The sequence below is a fragment of the Uloborus diversus genome, chromosome 1 (genome assembly GCF_026930045.1).
Source record: "Uloborus diversus isolate 005 chromosome 1, Udiv.v.3.1, whole genome shotgun sequence".
Lineage (NCBI taxonomy): Eukaryota > Metazoa > Arthropoda > Arachnida > Araneae > Uloboridae > Uloborus > Uloborus diversus.
In genome coordinates this window covers 50,733,512-50,759,882 of record NC_072731.1, presented here as the reverse complement: position 1 = coordinate 50,759,882, position 26,371 = coordinate 50,733,512, and the positions used below count along the sequence as shown (strand labels likewise).

Below are 26,371 nucleotides of genomic sequence, written 5' to 3'. Positions count from 1 at the left end.
TGTCAACTACAAGGATTTTCTTTACAATTTCAATTAACTAGACTGAAATGCACTTATTTTAAATTACTTCTAAAAATGTCTCGCTTAGACAAATAAAATTTCCGACACCTTGTTCCAGAAAATTCATTTCTGCTTTTTCCTTCTCCGAATTTTACGTTACTTTCCCATTGTAGAATATGTCGCTATCATCATTCATTACAAAGTCTATCTGATGTTCAAGTACAGAATAAATTCGGTTGTAGCACCATCTTTTAACATTTGTAAAGAATGAATATGTTTGCAATTTAGTTATTGCAAATTCTTCCCGCTTTTTCTCGTTGTCATAAACAATTTCAAAATAAGCTCATTTTGCATTTAGGGGCTGTCTATATCAGCTTGTTGAGGTATTTTTATTTATTTATTTATTTAATTTTTTTTTTTTTTTTTTTGCAAGCAGGGTTTTTCTCGATGAATCTGTGCTTTGCATTTTATTTCTCTTCTGCTTCTTTTTCTCTTGCAGTTCCACGGTTCAAGATTTGTTATAACTATTGAATTTATCCCATTATTTGGTACTCTAAGGATTCATATTAATTTGTTTCTTATTTTGGAACTTAAAGTGTGCCATTATTGCATGCCGAAATAGTTTATCTTCAAAGCTGGAATTGATTTGCTAGCCAAAAGAGCATGCTTCAGCAACAATTGAAGATGATAATCTTCCAATGTTGCACTTGGAGCATTAAAATTTCTTTTTGTGAGAAAGTTTAGCACAGAAAAGGGTAAGTTGAAGTTAATACTGATATTATTCACATAGAAATAAATAAGAAAAACGTCTAAAATATCAGAAAATATACTGACCAAGAATTACCCCGGTGACCCAGAATTACCCCTCTAAACTGGTGTATACATCAATATACTTTTAAAACTAACTATTTTTAAAAAGAAGAAAAAAATGTATGTTTGTATGAATAGCTGAGACCATTTGCTATTAAAAAGCAGCACGAACAAATTGTTCCTTCAAAAGTGTTTCACCTAAACGAATCTTGAAAAAAAACCCGCGATTTTTCGAGACAATCTTTATTGAAAATGTTTTTATAGAAGTTTGAAAACTGTTTTTTTTTTCTATTATATACTTCACTGTTGTATTGTTTTTCACTTTGATACAGGAAAATTGAATGTATAAGGATGACTTAGCATAATTTAGTTTTTTTTGTAATTGGTGACCATTATTTATCCCAGAAAGAGAGTGACCCATAATTCTCCCGCGTGACCCTATTGTTTTTAGGTTACAAATATCCAAAATAGTCGAAAATTATAACTGATCTCAATTTTAGAGTAGTCGCATAATTGATTTCGGTTTCTTAGTTTTGACAGTATCAAAAACTATCAGTTATCAGAACTAATTTCATACTTTGAATACAGGTTATTTCTTATTTTTCATGATTGTGATTGCATTTAAAACCGTTAAGCATTGACATCACTCTCTGAGGGTCCGGGTCCGACTAACTAAAAGTGTGGCCCAAGGCCCACAGTGTTTTGGAGCTCTCCCCTGCCCCTCTCTATTCTATCGCTTTAAGACAAGGCAAAAAAAAGGGGGGGGGGGGGTAAATAATGTATAACATTTACTTAAAAGAGGATTTTTTATTATTTTTTTCACAAAAAATACATGATTTTTTAGTGCAATCATAAGTTTTTTTTTTTTTAAATTTGGGGCTTGCTCTCATTTTAACACAAAATAATTCTTAATTTCAGGGTTCTGATTTTAGATTGTCAGTTTGAGCAGCAGCATCATGAATGAAGACTTCCTGACGGAACGTACACGTAAAGAACGGAAGCGTCCACCTCATTGCCGGACGTGTGTCTGCGAAGAAGATGTGAAAATAATAAGTCAGGTGACTTTGCCAGTTCCCAAAGTCAGGAAAATGGACGAATATTGTAAGAGAGAATGCCAATGTGGATGGAGTGGTCCAAATAGGCAGAACTGGGCCGAAGACGAATGGGATCAACCAGCGTTTTGCAGACCCACTCACACGACAAAAATCGAACGTAAAATCCATACAGATCATAAGTACGGTACATTGGAGAACTGGTTTAAGAGGTACGTATGTTGTAAATAGGGAATGCAATACCGGACCAAAAATACAATACCGGTATTCGATATTTTTAAAACGTGATACCGATACACCGGTATTAATACCGGTATTGAGAATTTCTCAGAAAATGTTCGAAAACATTTGCTTTGTTGCAATAGTTCATAATTTTGTGCAAAACGTTCATTATTTATGAAAACTTATTGAGAACAAATGAAAAATGAAGGAACAAATGTCATTAGTAAAAATCATTAATAGTAAAAAACATAGTCATCTATCGAATAGTGGTACCGTTAAACTGTTAATAATGTGTGATCTGTGATACACCTCAGACCTTATCTTGTTGTCTAAAAGTCCTATATCTTCGGTCTCTTAAATGCTGGATTTGGAAAAATAATTGTTTAAGTGTGTGTGTGTGCGCGCGCGCGCGCGTGTGAGTGTTTTTTTTTTTTTTTTTTTTTTGCATTGTGTGTAGTACTTTTTTTCGAGCAATCACGATTGCTTATTGTTCTCACTTGACAGTTTTGAATTTCTATGATTTTCTTTAAAAACACCCACCAGAGGTATTGGTTTTAACATAAATGCGAATTCTAATACAGTGGATTATACATTTGAAAGGACTATTTTGATTAAAAAAAACCCTCCAGGAGGTCATTTTGATCAAGAAACCCCCTCGAGAAGCTATTTTTGATCAAAAAACCCCCTCCAGAATGTTTTCTTGGCTGCTTTAGTGAGTTCCTTTAAAAATAAGATGTAGCTTTTCATACCTGAGTAACATTTTGAAGGGTTTTTTTCGCTCCAAATTCACTGTAGTCATAAAAACAGGTTTTGCATGTTTTTGTGGTTTCTTCTTATTTTTCAATGTCGATTTTTTACTGACAGCTAAATGCTGCAGATCTTCTGCTTCGTGCAGGGGCGCCCCGATGTTAGGTCACTGTGACCTTCCAAAAATTTCCTTATTAGTCAAATTTTGACTGACGATTCGCAAATTTTGTCTGAAAATTCGGCAGAATCGTCATAATTCAGCAAATTTTGTATGACGATTCGGCAAAATTATCGTCATTCGGTAAAGTTTGGAGTTCATTTGGGCGAACTGAGAAATTCCACAATCCCAAAAAGTTTAAGTCGGGACGCTCCTGGCTTCGCTTCAGTAATAGATAATCAGATAATCAAGCACTACCTACAGAATAAGGATTTTGTCTAGTTTGTTATGACTGATGATTCCATGACAAAGACGAAACAGCAGCCTTTGGATGTCGTAACCAGGCTGTTTGTATATGCGTTGGCCCAGGCTTGAGGGAGATAGCTTAAGCTTATTACCAAAAGCATGAAACTGCACGTTACAAGTTGAATCGCTGGAAAACATCCTATTAACCAATCCACATCCACAGCAGTCGTAAGAGCTTCTGATTCTCGCTGCTGCACTAAAATAATATCAGCTTCCAGTTTGAAGGAAATCTCAATTTCAATGAGAGAACATCTTTCTCCACCTCGGTTGTTTACTATTCCAGACTGATAAGTCCGCAACAAGGACGAAACTAGTCCCTGAACGTCTTAACCTGACTGTTGTTGCATGCTTGTAGTTCTGCCATAGCCGCAGATTGAGGGTGGTAATTTACAGAATATTCAGACACATGCTGAAACATTGTACCAATAAGGTAAACGCATCAGTAGTGGCCAGTGCTTCAGTAGTGGCCTCTTCAAGGTTTGAAACGCAGTAGTGGTAGCCACAATGAAGTATATTTTGAAACTGTGGGTCTACAATATTAATTACCTCTCTTGAATCTCAATGAGCGTATCATAGCCAAACTCTCCCTTATTCTTCCCATTTACTAAAAATGCCAGAATTTCAATTTGTTCAATTTTTATCATTTTTTTCCAAACCACGAGTTTGATCCAGTAGTCCAAAGTCTGAAAATTTCAGTAGTGACCATCTGACATTCCCCCATTCGAAGAATTTACATATTCAAATAACTGATGAATAAAATTGATTCAATATGATAGTTACATTAAGTACCAATACCAATATATTAACCACATTCTTATTGTTCATTTCTTTCTTCCAAGTATATAAGTAACCTTGAAATGGCCGCTACTGAAGCGCTGGCCACTACTGGTGTGTTTACCTTAATTAGTTTATTGACATTTTTAAGCGTTTCTCAGGTTTGATTTCGATTGCAATGGTTTCCTGAACCTCTTCGAGTTGCGAGCAATGCTTAATTTTCTTGGAGCCCATACTCATCCAGACTACATCCGAAGATTGATGGAGAAAGCTGATCGGGATGGAGATGGGTGCTTATCCTTCCCAGAAGTTAGTAGCCCAATGTTTTTTATTTGGTAACTTTTCCATTAAATCGATTATACCACCAGGAGCGCTCCTGATGGGAGGCCACTGAAGGTCACCGTGACCTTCTGAAAATTTCCTTTATTCGGCAAATTTTGTCTTATGATTCAACAAAATTATGATCATTCGGAAAATTTTCTTTCGGCCAAATTAGGAGTTCTATTCGGTAAAATTATCATCTCGGCGAAATTTGGAGTTCCATCCGGCAAATTGAGAATTTCGCCCTCCCAAAAATTTATGTCCGTGACGTCCCTGTATACCGCTTCGTCTTGATACTTCGTTATAGTTTTGTAGTACTCCCTTGATTCCTTGATTATAAAATATGACATCTTAGCTGAAGACAATTTGCTTCAAAACCATTACTCAAGGAGATCTTCTTTATATTTTCATTTTTCTTTTTATTAACGAGGCATAAATTCACTGAAGTATAAATAAATAAAAATAAGAATCGAAAAATTAAAAAAAAAAAAAAAAAGAGATGAACAGAAAAATAATGAGAAAATGTGGTGGATGGTGCAGTGAAACAAAATATGAAAATAAGACCTCAAAAGATGCATTTTTGAACCCATTTTTGTATTATTTCTATAACATTTTACTACACAACACTGTGATGTTCTGTTTTCTTCAAAAATGGACTTTTCCGCAAAGATTGCTTTTTTTGCTATAAATCGTTTTTGCAATACACTTATACAAATTTCTATGACGTATTCAATAAAAAACTATCTAATACACATATCCTCCAAATTTTTTGTTTCTACATTTATTCAAAAAAAAAAAAAAAAAAAACGATTGTACCTTAACTTTTGAGGCCAGGAATGAGCTTATGGATGAAAAGATTTTTGTCAGATGTCTTTACATCCATAAGCTCATTACTTTTTGCATTGAAAAAGGCGTTCCTTGTAACGCCGAAACACGTGTCTGCAGTAATCTGCAATTTGGGCTTTTGACCTTGTTATTTCTTACTTTCAGTATATTTCATTTTTATGTACTATTTGATGCGCACAAATTTGATTTTTGAGAAAAATGAAAATCAAGTCGGAAATACTTTTATGAACTGTCAAAAATTATCAATACTATCGTGGGAGGAATTTTTTGAAACGTTTATGGTCTATTATGATTTGTCTGAGCAAATAAAGTTTATTCATCTTGAATAAAGAACATTTTAAAACTAACTAGCACAGCGACCTCAACTGTCGCCAAGAACAATTCGTTCTTCGTTAAACAATGGAGTTGTTTCCGAAATTCTAAAAGTATTTTTTTCTGAAAGAGCATGCTTAAAAACATGAAATTTAACAATTTTTCCAAAAAAAAAAGAGACAAAGTTTAATATTTTTTAACAATTACTTTAACGTGCTGAAATGCCATTCACTGATGCTATTAGCTCACAGCGCAAATCATCATAACCTGGTAACGCGGTTGACAGCGAAGCGTAAACATTTAGCGCGCCAAAGTACATCACTTGTGACGTCATAAAGACCACGCCTTATTTTCAAAATCGGACACACCAAAAAAAAAAAAAAAATAAATGAAAATTTAATACCTCAATTGCCAAATTGATTTACTCCACTTTTTAGAAAAATCCCCATTTCTGCTTTAACAGTGCTTTATTAATGCTTAGCATGTTAATTCATATTAAAGTTCTGGTTCCGTACATTTCTGACCATGTGTAGCAGAAAATGTAACACGAGGGCCTATATACTCCTATGGATAACACCATCTTCTGCTTAACTATTCTCTACTTTTTGTTTTATGGAGTTAATCGATCTGGCAAGTGAGGGATTCAAATAAGTGTTGGGAAAATTCAAGTTTCTTATGGCTCTATGTTATTTTTTTGGTTTATTCTATCAATTTCAATAACTAAGAGTAGTACTTTTGACTGAAGGAAACAACCCCATTCTTGGTCTCTTTATGCTCATTTTAGACTGGGATCGTGCTGGCTAAAAATCGCATAAAATAATAGCTGCGAAAATAACAGAACTTTTTCCCTTTCTTTTTCAGTTCTTACAGATGTGGAGACAAGCAGCAGTGCACGATGAGGATTTGTACGAGATCATGAAAGCACATGATTTATATCCTGATGTATTACAAGTCGAAGATTTCAGAGGACATTATCCAAGAAAGGTAAAGTTCATAACTTTTTCAGAGTAGTCAGGGGCGCCATGAACTCATATTTTTGAGAGGGCAGAAGTAGATGGCGTAGGGTATACGTAGATGGATAGATAGAAAATATGTTTGTTTTTTTTTTTAATTAATAACATATAGGGGAAAAAATAGAGAGATAGATGGAAATGAATACAGATACAGCTGAAGATAGAATAGAGATACGTATATACAAAGATATAGGTAGAAAATGTAATGGGTAAGAAAGGTAGAAAGGGACGGCGTCCCAATTTATTTAAGCAGCCGTGGAAAGCGTCTCTCTTCGTGTAAAAAGGTGAATTGCATATAAAGCGAATTGCACAAAAAGACGAATTATTTGACCCCGAAACGGCGACTAATTCAATAAAAATGATGAAGTCAAACAAATTGATTTTTACTACACTGACATTGAAAAGCTCCATTAATGTAGTCAAATGCAGAAATGAAATTACTTAAAGAAAAATTAATTTGCAATAAAATAGTCCTCAAATCAAACAAATCGGACATAAAATTGAAAAGAGAGTTCATAAATAGATGCAAATTATTCTCACTTGTAGAGTTTCCAAAAAATTCCCTCAAGACTAATGACTATCTAAATATTAAATAATAATTCAATATCTATGCAGTTCAAGAAAAGATCGTTTGATTTGGGTTTTTACAAAGGGATATTTTGAAAAATTCAAAAATTATCTAGTGTTGGATCTGACGGAAAATTTGAAGCATATATAAATCGTGAAATAAAAGGCGGACATACTTTGAAAGGAAAAAAAAAACTTTGTTGAAGAAAAAGTTGACGATGATTGTAACCAAGAGATTTTTCGATTAGGTTATTTTAAGGGCTTTTAACGTTCTTTGAACAATTCAAAAAGCGTTACATTAGTGACTAGCCTACGGGATGATTTTGGCACTAAAGTTGGCGAGAAATCGCCAAATGGTTACCAAATCCGTTGCCTGGTTATTATCGAGCATTCGAGCTCCGCCTTTTCTGAAAGCTCAAAAAACTAAATAGAGTAAAACTGAAACAAGTAGCCAGTGGTGTAGCCAGAAATTACCTTCTGGTGGGGTTCTTGGTCATAACTGCTTTTTATTGTTGGTATTACGGTAATGAGATTGGCTAAATAAGTTTAAAACCAGGGGTTTGAGAGAGATTTTTACCTCAAAACCCCCCTAGCTGCGCCACTGCAAGCAGCAAGTACTCATTTGTTACCTGTTTGCTGTATGTAGAATTTCGTCCCCTCCTCAAATCTTGGTGTGTTTTTTCCTGCCCCGAACCTATTTTAAGTTTTTGATAGAATTTCTAAAATAATATAATTTTCAATAAAGAAAAATTATTTAAACAGTTTCTAATTACAATACAGTAAACTCCCGATTATCGACGGTCGGATTATCCGCAGGTCTGCTCACATTTTTTTAAAGCTGTCATTAACTTATGATTGCATTATAGTTCGTTTTTACTTTTTTCATATAGTTTTTACATTCAATGTTGTAAGATGCAATGTGGCAATGTTTTTACTTATAATTTAAATGCATGCGAGTTTTTAGCTATAATTTAAATTGTATGTGTGAGTGTTATTCATATTTTTAGCTATTGGACAGTAGTTTACTGCAATGTCTTATTTAAAGTTTTTTAAAAAGTATTTTGAAATAATATTCAACTATAATTTTGTTTCCTGATATTTTTAGGTCACTGACATGGTAAAACGAAAATGCAACACGCGCTGTGGATGTGAGGAAACATTTACGAAAACTCTCAGGCCAATGCCAATGCGAGATTCAGTTGAAATTGAAACCAGATATTCACACAGCCCCGCAACCCAGAGGGACAAGCTACCGATTCTTTCCAGTTATCGATAAGTATTATTTGAGACATTTTCCTTTGTCTGAGAATTAAACAGAACTAATCATCCTCGCTGCTTTCTCGATTCTTTTTCGAACTAACTCATAACTCACATGTTATGAAGATGAATAAAATTTAAAAAATGATTTATAAATCCAAACATTTCTTTTTGAAAACGAACTGACAGGTATTTGAATAGAAATACTAAAATCATTGACGTTTGTTTCAAAAACGGAATTACATTTTTAGATATTTTTTGAATTACTTAAATCGGAATATAGGGGAATTATGTGAGAAGAAAGCTCTTGTAGGAAACTTTGTTTTGTAACCTGTGATTCATTTTCCTTGTCTGAATTCTTAAAAACTGGTTTCGTATACCTTTTCAATTCCGATATTCGTTGGCATTTTCGACGTCCCCGAATTGCCGCTGACGGGGGCGATAACGCCCCCTTGAGGAGCCAAGTAATGCTTTTAGGGGCGATCGCCCTTCCAGTTGAGAACCAATGAATGAGCCATTTTTATTATTTTACCATATTTTTATTAACTTGGTTTGGTTTTTGTCTGTTTGGAAGAAATCTTACAACTCAATATTTACCCACTTCCTGTGATTCGATTCTTATGCAATTTGGAATGTTACCTCAAACCCAATGGCAATGCAATGTTGTATAATCAAATTAATTAATTAACTATTAATAATTAATTTATTCCTATTTTTAACTTGATTTAGTTCTTGTCTGTTCGGGTGGAATCTTACAACTCAATTTTCACATACTTCCTGAGATCGGGTTATTTGAAATTTTGTATGTAACGTCAATGCAACATTATATAGGGTGTCCGAGAGAGATCCGTACAATTTAAAAAATTTATTGAAAAGGAAAGAATAAGGCTACAGCGAAACTAATTAGTACATTAGATAGGATGACTCAAAAAGTTTTTTTTTTTCCTATAACTTAAGTTATTACCTTAGGAAATTTCTACATAAGACCCTTTCGTAGCACGAACAATATCAAGACGATAATCCAATTCCATCCACGACCGTTTCAGCAAGCTAACATCAGCAGTAGCTACAGCTGTTTGGATGTTTTGTTCCGTTGTGTTTGCGTATCGGATTTTGTTTCGATAAACCACGCAACACGCGATCCGCCATTGAAATAACTAAAATGCTTTAATATTCCTTTGCGTGACATGTAGCGCCATATATGGTCAGAAACATACCGTAGAAAAAAACTTTTTGAGTAATTCTATCTAATGTATTAATTAGTTTCGCTGTAACCCTATTGTTTCTTTTTCGATAAATTTTTGAAGTAGTACGGAATTTTCTCGGACACCCTGTATAAACAAATTAATTAACCATTAATTATTAGTTTATTCCAATTTCAATCTACATTTTTTGCATAAATCCTCTAATATGAAGCCCAAAAAATGCTCACATATTAAAATTAAATATTTATAGAAACCCCTGATTTCTCTGCATCAGATAAATTTGTTTCCAACATTCCAAGGTAACTAGAACGAGAATTATAATTGTTTTTAACTAATTTCATGCTAAAATGTACGTCAGCTTTCAATTGAAAATTCGTTGTCGGTCAGGGTTATTGTTGAATAATGCTTTTATTAAAATTTATATTAAGGCTCCCAGATTAGCATTATCTCCAGCTTTTAAGCAATATAAATGTAGTTTGCCCGGGTATAAACTTGACCTAAGTAGGATTTTTTTTTAAATAAATTACTTGCTTATTATTTATTTTGTCTTTAGAATATTCGTCAACCCACCAAATCACCCCTTTGGGGACGATCGCTTACTGATCTAAGTCATGTTTGAGCTGAAAAAATTATAAAAATCTAAAAAAAATTACACAAGAAATTGCACACATGAATTTTATATAAAACATATTTTATTTTGGAAATAATTACTGGCACATGCCACTGACCTTTAATAATTACATTTTAAGTTACAAAGCACTGAAAATTACAAATACTGCCCTTTTATTTGCTTTTTTTTCTTTCCAGGAATATTTGTATCGTTAAAAGACATCAATATCACAACTTGCTTTCGGTTCAGTTGGCACTGAAGATTAAGAGATTATACGATATTCGTTGAATCAACTACAGTTACCTTCGATTTAACGATTTCCTCAAATTTAAATGATACATTTCACTGATCCGGATTTGGCTGCATTGAATGTCTATACGCCTCTATTTAACAATAACTTTTTCCAGTCCCTTGACAATCGTTAAATCGAAGTGATGCTGTATTTTGGCGATATTTATGTAGTTAAGTTAAAACTTTATTTCTTTTACGAAATTTTAAAATGCCTTGTTTTATTTCTATAACAGATAAAAGAAATTCTTCATATTGTGAAATGAATAGGAAGAACAGGTTTTTTAAGCATAAAATTTTGCGAAATTTCACCATTTTCCATTAAAAAGAAATAATTTCTTATAAACTCTTTTAAAATTACTATGCATTCTATTCCATGCATAATAACAGAAATAGAAAAAAAAAAAAAAAAAAAACAATCTACAGCCAAAAAGAAAACGGAATTAAAACGACTATCTACACGCTTAAATCATACTCTCAACAAACAAGATTATTTAAATTGCAAAATCTTAGTATAATATTTTGGTTAGGTCTTTTTGAAAAACGGCATTGCTGATTTAGTTTGAAAAGAAAATCTGCACAAACATAAAATATGTGTAACGTAGTTTTTGAGACCTTAAAATATTGTAGCAACTTGGCAATAAATTCACGTCGTCTTGCAGAAAGTTATTCACGAAAACGCAGCAATGCTACCCCAAATACCAGCAGGGCTCCATTTTGTGACACACCTTTTGATTTTCTAATGGTTCATAGAGTAAAATAGTTATTTTCCGTCGCAAATAAGCAATAAACGAAAAATGTCTTTTCACTTGCCGTAAGAGACACCGAATGTATTTCAATGTGGGATAAATAAATAAACAATATTAAAAATAAAAGCGGGAAAAATAAAATAGTAATAAATGTACGTTTCCTTTCAATTAAGAAGTAATTTTTTTAAGAAGTTAATGTATGACCCAGTTCGAAACTCTTACAACGAATATCGTAAAATCTCAAAAGATTAATACCATATAGGATTTCAGGAAATGCAGAATTCTAAAATACCGGAATGGAAAGTAATCACAGCACCATTTTAACATCTTATTAAAGTTAAATAAAACACAATGCTCCCAATATGGAAAGAAAAAATGCATTAAAATTAAATTATTTCTTAAAAAATTGTACACATCAAATACAAAAATTACAAACCTTAATAAATGATTTTTTAAAAATAAATAAAATTATCGGCGGAATGCAAGTTTTAAAACATCAGGAACTATGAGAACACTATCCAAAATCTTAACAAACGTTCGATTTACATATATTACAACCAGCATGGAATGTTTTAACTCATTCCTTTAAAGGAACCACAGTTTATCATCTGAAAGTCTTCTTGTCTTAGCTGTATCTTCAGAAAATACATTTTAGGAATAGAGTTTCTCATATTTTAATTAAGTACCTAATTCAGAACCACTTCTGTTTAAGAGACTTGCCATTTAAATTTCCCCTTCATGATCCAAACTTGGGTGACGCGGCCGTCGCAGTCCTTTAGCAGAGGGAGAGTGGGGTCTTTGTCTTCAGGCTTGTCCAAGCATTTTCCAGTGTTGATGTGCCGTATTGTCTTTTCCTGAGGGGAAAAATAATTTAAATTTTGAGGTCTTGAATTCAAATTATGTTCTTTCGCTATAACGAGTTGCGATAGGAGCCTACTCAATGTGCCAAACTCGTTTGGTTTCTTGTTTCAACAGATGACTCCTGCCCAACGGAATCAACTTAATTTATACTCGACCCTCTCGACTTAACACAATTCTCGGAAGACCGAAACAGCATAAAGCACACAGCAAACCTCCGCGAGCATGTCCCCCCTCCTGGGCGGTGGCGTGTGTGTGTGTGTGTGTGTGTGTGTGTGTGTCGGCGAGTATGTACAATGCATGGACGCCACCGCCTAGGAAGAGGTTCAGTTAGCGAGGGCCGGTGGACAGTAGAGATGAGACGGGCTCAGCCCGGGCCCGAAAGCCCGAGCCCGAGCCCGGGCCCGAGGCGAGCTCGGGCTCTAGAACTGAAAATAGCTTTCGGGCTCGGGCGGGCTCGGGCTCAAGCACAGATATTCAATGGCCAATCTCCATACAAATTCAAAGCAAATAAACATTTTCCTACCGTGAGAAAATGAAAGGAACATTTAAATCAGTTTAATCAATGGCAAATTTACCCCCCCCCCCTCTCCACAAAAAAAATTATAATTTACGCTTATGTATAGTGTTTTTTTGCGATTTCTATTGCAATATGTCATACAGTAATGCTTTTGAAGTGGAGCATTTCAAGAAAATTTAGAAACTTCTGTTAATGAAGAACATTTGACGTAACATTTTTCATTAACAAAGAGATTAAGTCAGACTGTAGAAGGTTCAGTTTTTGATACAAGAAAGTTTCCTTCGGGCTCGGGCGGGCTCGGATTTTGGTCCGAGACAATATTACTCGGGCTCGAGCGGGATGGGTTACAAATTTTCGGACTCGGGCGGGCCCGGGCTCTCAAAAATGAGCCCGAACTCATCTCTAGTGGACAGTGGTGCTCGCAGAGAACCAGGCCCAAAAAACAAAGAAACATCAACTACGACCAAGTGAGGGTAATAAGCGTGAGAGAGAACTGTGATTGCTTTAAAAAAAAATCTTTTTTTACCTTCTTAATAAGAAGTAAATAAAGCTTTATTCACGAAAAAATTTCCTAGTTAAAATTCAATACAGATTTCAATTTCAACCCTTCCAGAGCAGGGCCGAATATGCACGATCTCCTCCAGACTGACAGTGTCTGCCAGATCAATACTAGTACAATTGGATACTAGACGTCCCGGGGGATTTCGGAGAAGGGGTCCTTCACTTGAACATCCTGTCGAATTCAAATGAGTTTAATCAATCCAGTTTCTGGTCTTTGACAACCGATTAACTCACTATGTACCAATGTAACCCCCAGTAAGTACATGAACACAGTTATCTAAAGTAGAAAGTGCTCCGAGACCAAAACATCAAAAATCCGAATCAACGTTCCCAAATTGTCTCCGCTGAAAACCAGTGATCTTTAAATGAGTTTAAGTCAATTTTTCCAGACAGAAATTAATTCAACTTTTTTTGTATTTAGTCTGAATTTTTCAGAAGTTCATTCAGTTTTCTCCTATTAATTACAGTACAATAGTTCCTCACGGAGTGCATACAGTACTGTAAATATTTTTTATTTCTCCTTTATATTCAGTAAACAATGATAGTTTATTTTTGTTAAAAATGTAATTACATATCGTAGCGTTATGTACTGCATTGTATGTTTGGTATACATACATAATGTGTAGCCACTTCATAATTTTTGTAATGTCATACTATTTTCTTAAACAGTAGCTATTGGTTATTTTTGAAAATACGAACTACCGACGTTCTACAGCAAAATCCCACTGTAACCCTTTGTGGATCAATGGCTTATTTAAATGTACAGCCCTGTTGAACCAGCACGGGAAACATTATAAAGTAGATTTCCTTGTACAGTCACCGGATTTATCAAGGAAAAAAACAAGATTTTGTTGGTACAGTCTATGTCAATTTAACCCGCTTTTAATATGCGAACCCTGCTTAAAACAAGCAGTATAGTTCGTATATTTATCGTTTTCTACGAGCACTCGGTTGTAACGAACAAATATCGCAGTCCTTTCGATTTCATTATAAGTGAGTTGACTGTATTGTAATCGCATGAAATTACAAAAAGTTCTGGGTTACAAAAATTTGAAAAAATTGGAAACTGTCTGGTACGTAAAGGTTTACTTGCTTTAAATTAAAATGACGAGATAATTTGATGTGTACAGATCTAGATCTGATGATAGAAGAAAAAAAAAGTACTTAAATAATGGTCTTTTTTTATGCGCAATGAAATATGCTGTTAAAGACCTAATTAAAAAATACTGGAAGGCACAGCTTTACAAATGCATGATAGAGATGGATTTCTTTGATTATCTGAACTATTCAAGCTCCATTTTTATTTGCAATTAAAAGCACAAATGCATCATGATACAGTTTGGAAACAAATGATGCAGAACGACTTAACATTGACATTCGGCTATTCGACAAAAAACCTCCATGGAGCTGCCGAAGTGCAGAATTGACAGATTGCTATGTAATAAAGGGCTAGGAATTTTCTAAGTGCTAGACAAAACGTATTGTTATAAATTCTGTAAATAGTAATTAGTTTTGTGATTAATTTGTTGTAATCGGGCTAAATTTGGCGTTTTTTTTCTTCTAAAATTATCTCAGTATCATAACCTGTAAATAGTTTCTTGTAATGTACATACTACCCCCTAACATTCAACTGTAGTATACGGTTCCCCCCGTTCTGAATGATAAGATTTGTGAATGGAATAAAAGGAAAACATGATAAAGTGGTAGAATTTTGTCAGGTTTTCTTTAAATTTCTTTGCTGGTATTTTACGCCGGGCGCCTTGTGAACCAGAGCAGAGTCAGTTGTGCTTTTTAACTGCCTGAGATTCGCCTGAGCCGTTGCTCTGTTTATTGTGAGGCATTTGCGCTGTGTTTTTTCGTATTTGGATGTAAATACGTGTGCCATCGTGAGTTTACGGTGTTAATTGATATTTGCTTAGTTGCTGATGATTGATTTAGCAGTCGTAACTACATTTCCTGTACACAGCTGTAAATAAATCTCATGTGCTTTTCTCAAGAGTTGTGCCGTCATTTATAGATAGTGTGAAGTTTCGCCGAAAAAAACGCGTAACAGTATCTTACATACACGTAGTTGCATATATCGTTAAGAATTTGAGATTAGACTGAAATGTTTACCTCTTCATCGTATTCCCACATCTGATTTCCACCCATCCCGTGGCATCGAACCAATTTAACAGGACCACGATGGGATGATGCATCTAAGCAATTGTCATCTGACATTATTTGTTTTCTCTTGGTATATGCAAACACCTGAAAAACATTACAATATATTTTAATTATTTCATACATTACAGCTCTACAGATAAAAAATATATATTCACAGCGAAGTTTTTGTTACAGAAATATACTTTGAAAGTGAATAAATTATACAATGCTAAAATTTAAACGAAGACTTATACACAAATATTCATAAGAAGGAATGAGTCTTTCTTTTATACATTGAACGAAAGCAGTAACAAAAATTTTGTAAAGTGGCCGCCGCTTATATGAATCACGTTTTTTCTAAACAGTTTTAATTCCATAAAGCGGATGATTCAATAAATAATTGGCTAACCCAATAAAGTTGAATTTTATTTATTCATTATTATTATTATTTTTTTTTTTTTTTGACAATTTGATTCATTGAAGCGGTTGATTCAATTAGCCACTGATTCAATTAACAGGCGTCCACTGTATTGATTTTGAGAAGAAAATTTAGAAGTTACACAAATTGTGATCTGTCACGTAACTTCTGAAAGGATATCTTTTTTCGCAATTTTTAATTGCTATCATTTTATTTAAAACCGAAAATGCTTATACTTTTAAAAAGATGCTGTGACTTTTTTTTTTGTTTTATTTTTCTTGATTAAAAAATAATTAAAGAGACAACATAAAATCATAAAAACTCAAGAAATTTCAGCCCAGCATGGAGGTAAGAGAAGAAGATTAGCGATAAAATTGCAAGTTGAACATTTAAAGACATTCCTTTTATTCTAGCTTTGGGGCAATTCCATGTCAGATCAATCACCTTCTTGACCTCACCATCTCCGATTTTAACAAAAATTGGTGTGTGGGATGCATACGTCAAGATAAGTTTTACTGCCAATTTTTAGAATTCAAACATTTTATGAAATACAGGGCTGATAAAAAACTGAAAAAGTACGAAAAAAACGAAAAGTTGTGACATTCAAATGACTGTAACTTCTCTCCTAATTATAGTAGAATAAAAATTTGAAAACCATTGTAAAGTTAAAGACTAGAGCTCTCTATTAGGATAAAACACGGATTTTTTACGGCAGGTTTAGGTTCCAAGGTCATTCACCTTGACTTTTGACCTTGAATATCTCAAAACACGCCCCCTTAGAATTTCTTTAAAAAAAAAAAAAAAAAATTATAGCTCAAACTGTTCTTCTACTACACCAGAACTTAGGCTTGAATCGCAATGGCAAGGGACTGAAAAAAAAATCAGAAATGTTTTTGTATTTTTGTTACATGTTTTATATTAACTCTGTCCTAATGTTATTGCTTTAATTTTATTGTTTTAACTATGTTAATAATATGTATATTTTTAAAGAAATTCTAATGTGGCTGTTTTTAACCGACTTCAAAAAGGAGGCGGTTATCAATTCATACCGTATGTATGTTTTTTTTTTTTTGTTTGTCCACTCATAGCGTCTCACCTAGTGAACCGATTTTGATGATTCTTTTTTTAATGGATAGGGGATGGCTCAACTTAGGTCCCATTATTTCGTTTGACCATATTTGTTCTTTAGAAAAAAAGTTATGGGCAAAAAACAGTAAATTTTATGCAATTTCCCTATTAAATGATTTTGTAGCGAAGTTCGCACTTTTCATCCGTGGACAACGGTGGCTCAGTGGTAGAATTCTCGCCTCCCACACGAGCAACCCGGGTTCAAATCCCGACTAGGACAACGTGTATTTTACTAAAATTTCGTTTCTACTGTTTCCCGTATTTTCTCGAATCTTCTATTAATTTCTGTATCTTTCCAAGTCCGGAAAGTTCCAGCACTTTCTCAAGTTGTATATAAGGAGATGTAACGTTCATTCGTGGTTCTGAATAAAGATCTCGAGTTGAGACTAACGAGTATTCGCTTCATTTAGCTTTCACATTGTCTTCGCTTTCTTCATCTACGCGACAATAGGAAACTCATTGTTATAAAACTTTGGTGCCCTATAACATTAATAGTAATTGTAATGATAATTTTGAATGAAGGCTTCTCTGAAGCAAGCATCAAATTTCTTCAAGGGATATTTCGATAATGGGGAATCTGACGCTGTCGTCTCATTTTTGGCGTAAATAATTTTATTTTAGTAACCCTGCTGATTTATAGTAACCCTATGTGAATTATCAAAATCTTCCTTTCTTCAGTGTTATTGCTCCATAGTAGGGGTAAACCTAACCTGGAAGCGAGGTGATGCAGTGATTAGGATCTGCTTAGCCTTAACAATGCAAGCATTAGGTTTGACTCAACTACTCTGTAGTATTTTTATCGTTATCATCTAGGCCGATAACAGATGATCGGGGCTAAGTAAGAAAATACAGAATTGCATCATGAGCAACTTAGATGCTGTGGAATGTAAATTAGTTAGGAAAAACGTAATACTTAAATGGTTATAATTAAATTAACTACGCATGATTTCCAGAGAGGAACAAAGATAAGTTTTTAGTGCCAATCGCTTAAAGTTTAACGCGTGTCAATAGTTTTTTTTTTTTTTTAGTATGGAGCATTTTTAAGAAAAAATGTGAATTATCGTGATGGTAACTTCTTATTATTTCTAAAATACCTACATTTACACTAAAAAGAATGAAATAAAAAAATTTTGAAAAAAAAATAGAACCGACTTCAAAATTGCTCTAAAAAGTGAAAAATAATTTTATTCTTTAAACACCATCGATAATGCTTTTAAACATAATTTTTGAAGTTGGCGCAAAAACGATAGATAAAATCATTCACAGCCATAACTCAAATACAACTATAAATTTAACCAGGACCAGTTTCTTCACTATCACATACATTATGCATTGATGACGGCATATTTGAATAGCGATATAAATGTTTCGTTCGTAACTTTGGATGCTTTTCTGAAAAAAAATATGAACGAAGCATGGTTACACTGGATTTTACGTTTTGTTTTTGCGCCAACTTCAAAAATTATGTTTAAAAGCATTATCGATGGTGTTTAAAGAATAAAATTATTTTTCACTTTTTAGAGCAATTTTGAAGTCGGTTCTATTTTTTTTTCAAAATTTTTTTATTTTTTCACTTTTTTATCTTAGTTTTTTATTGAAATGTACGCTCCCCTTGCAAGAATTTTTGGTTAAGTGTTGTGAAAAATTTGGAACAGCTGAAGAGCCACCATTTCATTGCTAGTAAGCAAGTAGAGTTTTTAAAATCAAAAAAGACGTTCTGGATAAGAGAATGGGCGCCCATAGGCAAAATTTTAAGGGGTGAGGGGGGCTCAAATATTTTCCTCATGGTTTAGCAGGATATTTTCCCTGTAGAAAACGATTTCACTACCGAATAGAGTTAATAAAATTTAACATTTTAAAAAATAACTTGTTCGTTAATGGCAAAGGAAGAAATGTTTTAAAGTACTAAAAGCAAGGAAGTTCTGATTTCTAAGGGAGGGGGGGGGGGGGGGGGGGGTGAGCCCCTACTTGCCCCTCCCCCACCTACCATATGGGCACCCTTGGATAAGGTAGAAGTTTTGGTACTTGGAGACTTCTCAGAAAATTTTTCTTGTGTTGTCCAAGACGAGGTCCAGACCTATCAATGGTCAGGTGTTCAATGTCATCCTTTTGTTGTATACTGGCAAAAAAATAGAAATGTTCAAGCTGAAAGTTTTTGCTTTGTGAGTTATTACCTGGATCACAACTTACCGCAAAGATCCTTGTTGAAAAAATTAAGGCGGACCAACCTTCAGTTTCAAAATTAACCTACTTTTCAGATGGGTCTGCTGCACAATATAAAAACAGAAAAAACTTCATTAACCTCAGCCACCATGAAGAAGACTTAGGTATAAAAACAAAATGGCATTTTTTTGTTACGTCCCATGGGAAAGACCCATGCGATGGGATTGGTGGAACAGTAAAGAGGCTAGTTCGAAAGGGTAGTTTACAGCGCCCAATTAATAATCAAACCTTAAATCCATTAGATGTACATGATTATGGCACCAAACATATTAATGGTTTAACGATTTTCTATGTTTCCTGTGATGATAACATAGTAGCAAAGGATCTTGAAAAATGATATAAAGCAGCACTGCCACTACCCCCAAACTGTCTTTTCACTGCTACATCCCTATCAACAGACATATCATTCATGTCAGATGCACGTCTGTTCCCTCAGATTTTACAATTTTTCAGGTCATGAAAAACAAACCTGCTGAACAAAAATTTTGAAAAAAAAATAGAACCGACTTCAAAATTGCTCTAAAAAGTGAAAAATAATTTTATTCTTTAAACACCATCGATAATGCTTTTAAACATAATTTTTGAAGTTGGCGCAAAAACAAAACGTAAAATCCAGTGTAACCATGCTTCGTTCATATTTTTTTTCAGAAAAGCATCCAAAATTACGAACGAAACATTTATATCGGTATTCAAATATGCTGTCATCAATGCATAATGTATGTGATAGTGAAAAAACTGGTCCTGGTTAAATTTACAGTTGTATTTGAGTTATGGCTGTGAATGATTTTATCTATCGTTTTTGCGCCAACTTCAAAAATTATGTTTAAAAGCATTATCGATGGTGTTTAAAGAATAAAATTATTTTTCACTTTTTAGAGCAATTTTGAAGTCGGTTCTATTTTTTTTCAAAATTTTTTTATTAGAAATTGAAGACCAAAATTCACAGTGAATTGAACCGTGGTAAACACTAGAAAACGTACACATCGTTGACGCACGGTGAACCTGGAAACTTAAACCTGTCGTGAGAAAGTCATGTTTTATACCAATAGAAAGCTCCATTCTTTAATTTTACAATGGTTTTTAAATTTTTATTCTACTTTAATTAGGATAGAACGATAGAAGTTACAGTCAGAACTTTCCGTTTATTTTGAACTATTAAAGTTTTTAACAGCCCTGTATTTCGTAGCATTTTTGAAGTAGAATTCTGAATTTTTGAAGCAGGATTACTTATCTTGTCGTATGTATCCTTCAAACGAAATTTTATTAAATTCGGAAATGGTGAGGAGGTCAAGAAGGGGACTGACCTGACATATGGAATTCCACAATGTAAAACATGTGAACATCCTTGATTCTTTTTCAGTACCTTGCCATTGCGATCCCAGTCTAAGTTTTGGTGTAGTGAAACACTAGTGTTAGAGCTATAAAATATATTTTTTTAAAGAAATTCTAAGGGGGCATGTTTTGAGATATTCAAGGCCAAAAGTCACGATGAATGACCTTGAAACTTAAACCTGTCGTGAGAAAGTCATGTTTTATACCAACAGAAAGCTCTATTTTTTAGCTTTACAATGGTTTTTGAATTTTTATTCTACTACAATTAGGAGAGAAGTGACAGTCATTTGAATGTTACAACTTTTCGTTTTCTTTTCTTACTTTTTCAGTTTTTTGACAGTCCTGTACTTCGTAAAATTTTTAAAGTAGAATTCTAAAAATTGGCAGGATAACTTATCTTGTTATATGTGTCTCTCACACCAATTTTCGTTAAAATCGGAATGGTGAGGTCAGATACTTAATTTTTTTGATTGATTTGACGTGGAATTATCCTTTGTGGGTTGAGCTATTTTGGATTTTTATGAAACTGGACCTAAGAATTTACCTGAAAAACTGTAGTAAAATTAAAAATTGCAATCCTATTTTTTTTTGGAAGGGGGGGTTAACATTCGACTATTCATACAGTTGTTACGAAACTGCATTCTGTACAGAACAATGATTTATGTTTCACTGATCAAGCAAACATTTTTTCAACAGCTTTTTCCCAAAACTACACCACTCATATAAATATAAACTATCGTAAAAAAACTTGAAAAAATAGTGTAAAGCATAAACTAGTTGTAATCTATATATATAAATGTGACGGTGTTTCTTTCTTTCTTTGTTTGTACCCGATGGCCAGAAGCCCCCATAGCACCTACAGCTCGGAAACTTGGCACAAAATTCGAACGTACCCCGGGGGTCTGCACCTCGAAGCCCGAATTCTAAATTTCGAATTAGTTTTTTTAATTAACTAATTAAGCTAAACTACGGATAATTAGGAGGTAAAAAATCCTCCCACCCCCAAACATTATGTATCATTGGAAAGGGTTTTCCTTCCCAAACAAGATGATGTTTGTTCCATTTTTCTCAATGAGTTAGAACAGGAGATATAAGCGATTATAATTGAGCCAATTTTCAAGGCTTCTCTTTCGAGAAATAGCCATAACACTACGTCAACTTTCCAGACAATTTTCAACTATATCACTAGATCCATTTTCCAGACAATTTTTCAATTACTTTCTTTTTAAACAATTTGGAGGAAGTTGCCTTTGTTGCTTATGAATATTTTACTGTTATTACTTTATTTAAAATTCATTGTGCGTACGTTAATTGATTTCCTCTTTAATTAGCAAGTCGCTTGTCGAACTTGGTGATGAATTATGGAGTTTTTAACATTTGAAAGCTACTGCAAATGTAATTTTGATGTAATTTGTTTTTCTTTAATTCAACGGATTTTCTTTAAATTCTTAGAATAGGCATCGCTGTGCCGGTACTGCTAGTTCAGAAATAGTTTGCACATTTGAAAGTAAAAATAGTAAAAGAGAGAAAAATAGTAAAGTAATAAAAATAAAAATATTAATGATAATTTTAAAAAAGCATTAAATCACCTGATTTCCGCCCATTCCATGACAAGGACTCACAGCAACATTTTCTCCATTTTTCCTGTTATATGTATCTAGGCATTTGTTAGTAATTTCATTTCTAATCTGGAAGTTAAACAGGTTTAGAATATTAGTAAAATGCAATAACAATAAAACTAACAAATGAAGGATTTAATCAGAAAATTTTACTACTCAAGTATTTTTGATCAATTTAAAAAACAATTTCTGTAATGGCACTTATTTTCGTGAGCCATTATTTTCATGAAAATGAAGAAATTGGCGTTTTTGACAGCTGAACATTTCGCGATTTTTGTACTGACAAAAAGAAATCCAATTAAAAAATATTTCGCAAGGCTTAAATTTTCGCGATTACTACGTGCTTGCAATAATCGCAAAAATAAATTCTTTTACAGGGCGCGCTCACACATCTTGTGAGTTTAAGCGCGTATTTTTGCGTGAGTACTTTGTTGCGTATATAGTAAATGCACCCAGAAATTAGTTTTGTTGAAGTGAAAAGCGCCCTACCCCCTCATACAATGTTTCGCCATAAAGCTTCTCATGAGGTTCCTTAAAATTCTTTTCAAATCCCTTGAAGCCATTTAATCTACTTGAAAGTGCATAATTACTACACATTAGTATACTTTAAATGTGGACGTAAAACATCTTTTTCAACATTTTAATTCAGTTAAATAACTAAACCCAATATAATTTCACCAAAATACTATGAGTGGTTTTGATTAGAAACATTTTCATAATGATTATAGCGCAAGGACTAGGTTATTAAACACACCAATAGCCTCATGCTCAGTTTTTAAAAATTTATTTATATTCTCCACGGACCACCCTAGCAACCACCTCAGCCACTTGACAAGGCGTTGGACTTATTAGATGCGAATATATTTTATATTTTTAATGCGATGAAGAAATGAATTAAAAATTATAAATGGCATAGTTAACATATCTTTATCCCTTTTCGAGCCACCTGCCCCCTGTGTCCTTCTAAAATCCATTGCTGTATGCACCTTCAACTTTAGCAACCAATAATAAGCAATGCAATGCCGATGTAACTTTTTGAATGTTATTAGACGAGACAAGTTTAACTAATAGTAGGGGAGATAGCGACCGAAATTTTACGACAATATATATAAGGCCAGAATTTTTTTTAAATATTAGATTAGTTTACTTAAAAAAAGAAAACGCGAGTCTACCAAAAAGTTATCGTTGCAATAATAAAAAATTTTGCAATATGTTGCAAAAACTTGTGAAATTGTCTTATATATATAAGGCTGAAACTCGGTAATATTATTGATTACGTATAAACATAACGAAAAATATATGTCTACCGCGTCCGAAGCGTTGCCGTGCCGTGTCTACCACCCACGCAAGGTGCGAAAAAATCAGTCAATTTTGACTTAAATATATAAGCCTAAATTTTTTTTAAATAATTGTTTATAATGTATAAAATATAAAAACAAAAGTCTACCAGTTGTGTTGTGATGTAAAGGCATGATAGACGCCACGGAATGTCGACCTCGTACCTCTATGTACCGTTTATCGGGCCGCTAGCACTCGCTCAAAAAAGTTTGCTTGTCGTCGCGAAATTTCAATGAATAAAGCTGATTTATTTTTTAATAAATAGTTTAAATCCTGTTTTTATTAAGATTTTTAGTCTACTGTGACTAAGAGGTTGCTTAGTCTTTGGTAGACGTTGCTTAAATTATAAAGTAGTTGGAAAAGTATGAATGATTTAAACATATTAAAAAAATAATTTTAACATTTAAACAAAATTAAAAAATATTTTATTAAAATTAAAATTATGTACAAAATTATAGTGAAATTTATTTTTCATTAATAATGTCTTGACCTTTTAAATTATGCCTCTTTTATTTATTTATTTTTTATGGTCAAGTACTCATGAAATAAAATTTTTTGGATCGATCTTACGTAATAAATAATTAAAAATAATCAAATGAACAGTACTTTACATACTAATTAATCTTTACTAATAATAAAGCTGAAAGTCTCTCTGTCTGGATGTCCGGAGGATATCTGTAGGATGTCTGGATCTCTGTGGCGCGCATAGTGCCTAGACCGTTCGGCCGATTTTCATGAAATTTGGCACAAAGTTAGTTTGTAGCATGGGGTGTGCACCTCGAAACGATTTTTCAAAAATTCGATGTGATTCTTTTTCTATTCCAATTTTAAGAACAAAATTATCATAAGATGAACGAGTAAATTACGAAATTATCATAACGTGGAACCGTAACATGGGCACAAGCCAATTGGCGAGAAAATTCACCATACATTCTTTGTAAATATACAGGAGAACCAAAAGACCTTTTAATTTTTCTATTACGGGCAAAGCCGTGCGGTTACCACTAGTAACCTATAAAACTGTAGCAAGGAACATAATTTTATTTAAGCGAACTACTCATCAGGTGCATCGCCGCTCACGTCTGACTCGCCCAAATAATTTTCGTTTTCGCTTTCGTTGCTGAATTCATATTCAAAATGTCTTACGCTCAACTTAGCATCATTGTCAGTTCAATAATCATCATCACTGTGAATGTCAGTACTATTAATTAGCTGTCTCGGTAAAATCATCAATATTTGTAATAGAAAACAACTGATAAAAAAAGGAAAAAAATTTATTAAAAGCCAAGTCTGGTTGAAAAAAAAATGATTACCTGAGGCAGAAGGCTGTGCTTTGAATGTAACATCTTTTATTGCTTGCGGTAATCGTTTTCAGTAATCCATTTAAAAACTTTTCAGTTGTCCTCAATTTTCCACCCACAATCAAGAGGTGATAAGCTTGTCAGATTTTTTAAATGAGAATTTGTCCGAATTTGTGAAATGCAAGCTGTTTTGAGGAAATGTTCATGAAGTGTAGACTAACATAGAGTTAAGGATGACGGATCAAAACTCTTCACGTTTTCGAGAATTACTTTATCTTTTTAAAAATTTTTTATAAACTTTTAAAAACGTAATGGTTCTTGCATCATTAATTTTTTCCATTTTATTTTGTCTGTACATTCGACGCACAACTCTTCCGAAATTTCGAGTTGTATTCGAATTTGCGACATGCATTTTACATTGTGCGATGGCTTACTCAAATTTGTTAACGCTCCTGTGTATTCTTCCGATTTTGTAAATAGAGGGATGTTCGGACTTTTCCTTTTCGGAAAAAAGCCGGATTTTGATCGCAACCAGTCATTGCGTGTAAAGCAACCAAGGCGGAACAAACGGTTTCTCCTAAATTCTTGTAAAGTTCAGAGACATTGATACATCTTAATGATTTTCCAACGCCAACTTCCATCCAGACCTTTATTTAAGAACTCAAAAACTTCATGTTAGCCAATATTATAACTAATACATCAGTATCTGAACATCGTAGGTGGACGTCATATGGAGACTGCAGCTCTTCAAAACTTACAAAGATGGTAATTCATTTTTGTGTCGGATTCTTCGCGGTCTGGGGCACGATTGAATATGATCTACTATTTTTACAACTTTTCTGTTGATGGTTTCAAACCTATAACACTGTTTGTAGTAAATATACACAAATTTATCATCAAAATAAATCGCTTTTTTATATATCTTGTTCCCAGTTTTTAGTAAATATTCTAGCAAATCTTCTTTAAAAGTAATATTTTTTAAATGATTCAAAAAGTCAGAGGGACATGTTGCAGAGTCTCCTATTTGAATTTTTTGACCTCTGTGAGTTCCGCTTAATATATCGTCGCCTCAGAACAACAGTAAGATATCTTAGTATTATTTCTGGGATTAGATATCTTACTGTTGCTCTGAGGCGACGATATGTTCCTTATCTTTTATGGAAAGAGACGGGGTACGTGTCGAAAACAATTACTACGAATACTGCTGAACATACTTAATAATTTTCTCATTATCATAGCATACGATGATGGAATTTCTTTCATTAGATGTAATAAAAAGAATCCATCATTGATGAGAAATTTTGGTGATTCAGAATTGATGTTTTTTAAGCACTTTTATTACACTTGGCCTGATTGTCATGGAGTAATCTGAGGCGTGTTTTTGCTTATATAATTCAGCAACTACATTACTAAGAGACTTCTGGATTTTACTAAATGATTTGCTTAATCTTAAGGTACAACTTAAGGCTGAAAATTTAAAATTCTGAAATAACATCATTATTTCGGTTAGGATGGAAAATAGCAAATTTCATGTAATTTCCCCATTAAATGTTTAAATATAAAATCCATTGTTACAAATTTTGTTGCCTTGCAAATGTAGTGTTAATAGTAATCATAATGAAAATTTTGAATCAAGTCCTCTCTGGAGCAAGAATGAAATTTATTCACAGTCGTTGCTTTCTTAGAGTTTTT

At 33.4% G+C, this 26,371-nt stretch overlaps 2 protein-coding genes across 2 annotated transcripts in view; one reads left to right on the top strand and one right to left on the bottom strand.

The window, feature by feature from the left end:
• Nucleotides 1-1,766: 1,766 nt before the first annotated feature.
• Nucleotides 1,767-10,414, top strand: LOC129220740 (uncharacterized). Its single transcript, XM_054855203.1, has 4 exons — nucleotides 1,767-2,074; nucleotides 4,230-4,377; nucleotides 6,409-6,531; nucleotides 10,397-10,414. The coding sequence occupies exons 1-4, from the start codon at nucleotides 1,767-1,769 to the stop codon at nucleotides 10,412-10,414; spliced, it is 597 nt and encodes a 198-aa protein (XP_054711178.1).
• The window catches only part of LOC129229570 (polypeptide N-acetylgalactosaminyltransferase 13-like), a 224,552-nt gene continuing 208,448 nt past the window's right edge, over nucleotides 10,268-26,371 (bottom strand). Inside the window, exons 12-14 of the mRNA XM_054863906.1 lie at nucleotides 22,011-22,109; nucleotides 15,291-15,425; nucleotides 10,268-12,090 (exon numbers count right to left, since the gene is read on the bottom strand). Of these exons, the coding sequence (XP_054719881.1) occupies nucleotides 11,944-12,090; nucleotides 15,291-15,425; nucleotides 22,011-22,109 (381 nt within the window). The 3' untranslated portion in view covers nucleotides 10,268-11,943. The remainder of the gene's footprint in view (nucleotides 12,091-15,290; nucleotides 15,426-22,010; nucleotides 22,110-26,371) is intronic.

Coding starts and splice junctions, on each gene's coding strand:
- LOC129220740 (XM_054855203.1), top strand. CDS start 1,767: ATGAATGAAGACTTCCTGACGGAACGTACACGTAAAGAACGGAAGCGT. Junction 2,075..4,229: donor TTGGAGAACTGGTTTAAGAG/GTACGTATGTTG, acceptor AGCGTTTCTCAG/GTTTGATTTCGATTGCAATG. Junction 4,378..6,408: donor GGTGCTTATCCTTCCCAGAA/GTTAGTAGCCCA, acceptor TTTCTTTTTCAG/TTCTTACAGATGTGGAGACA.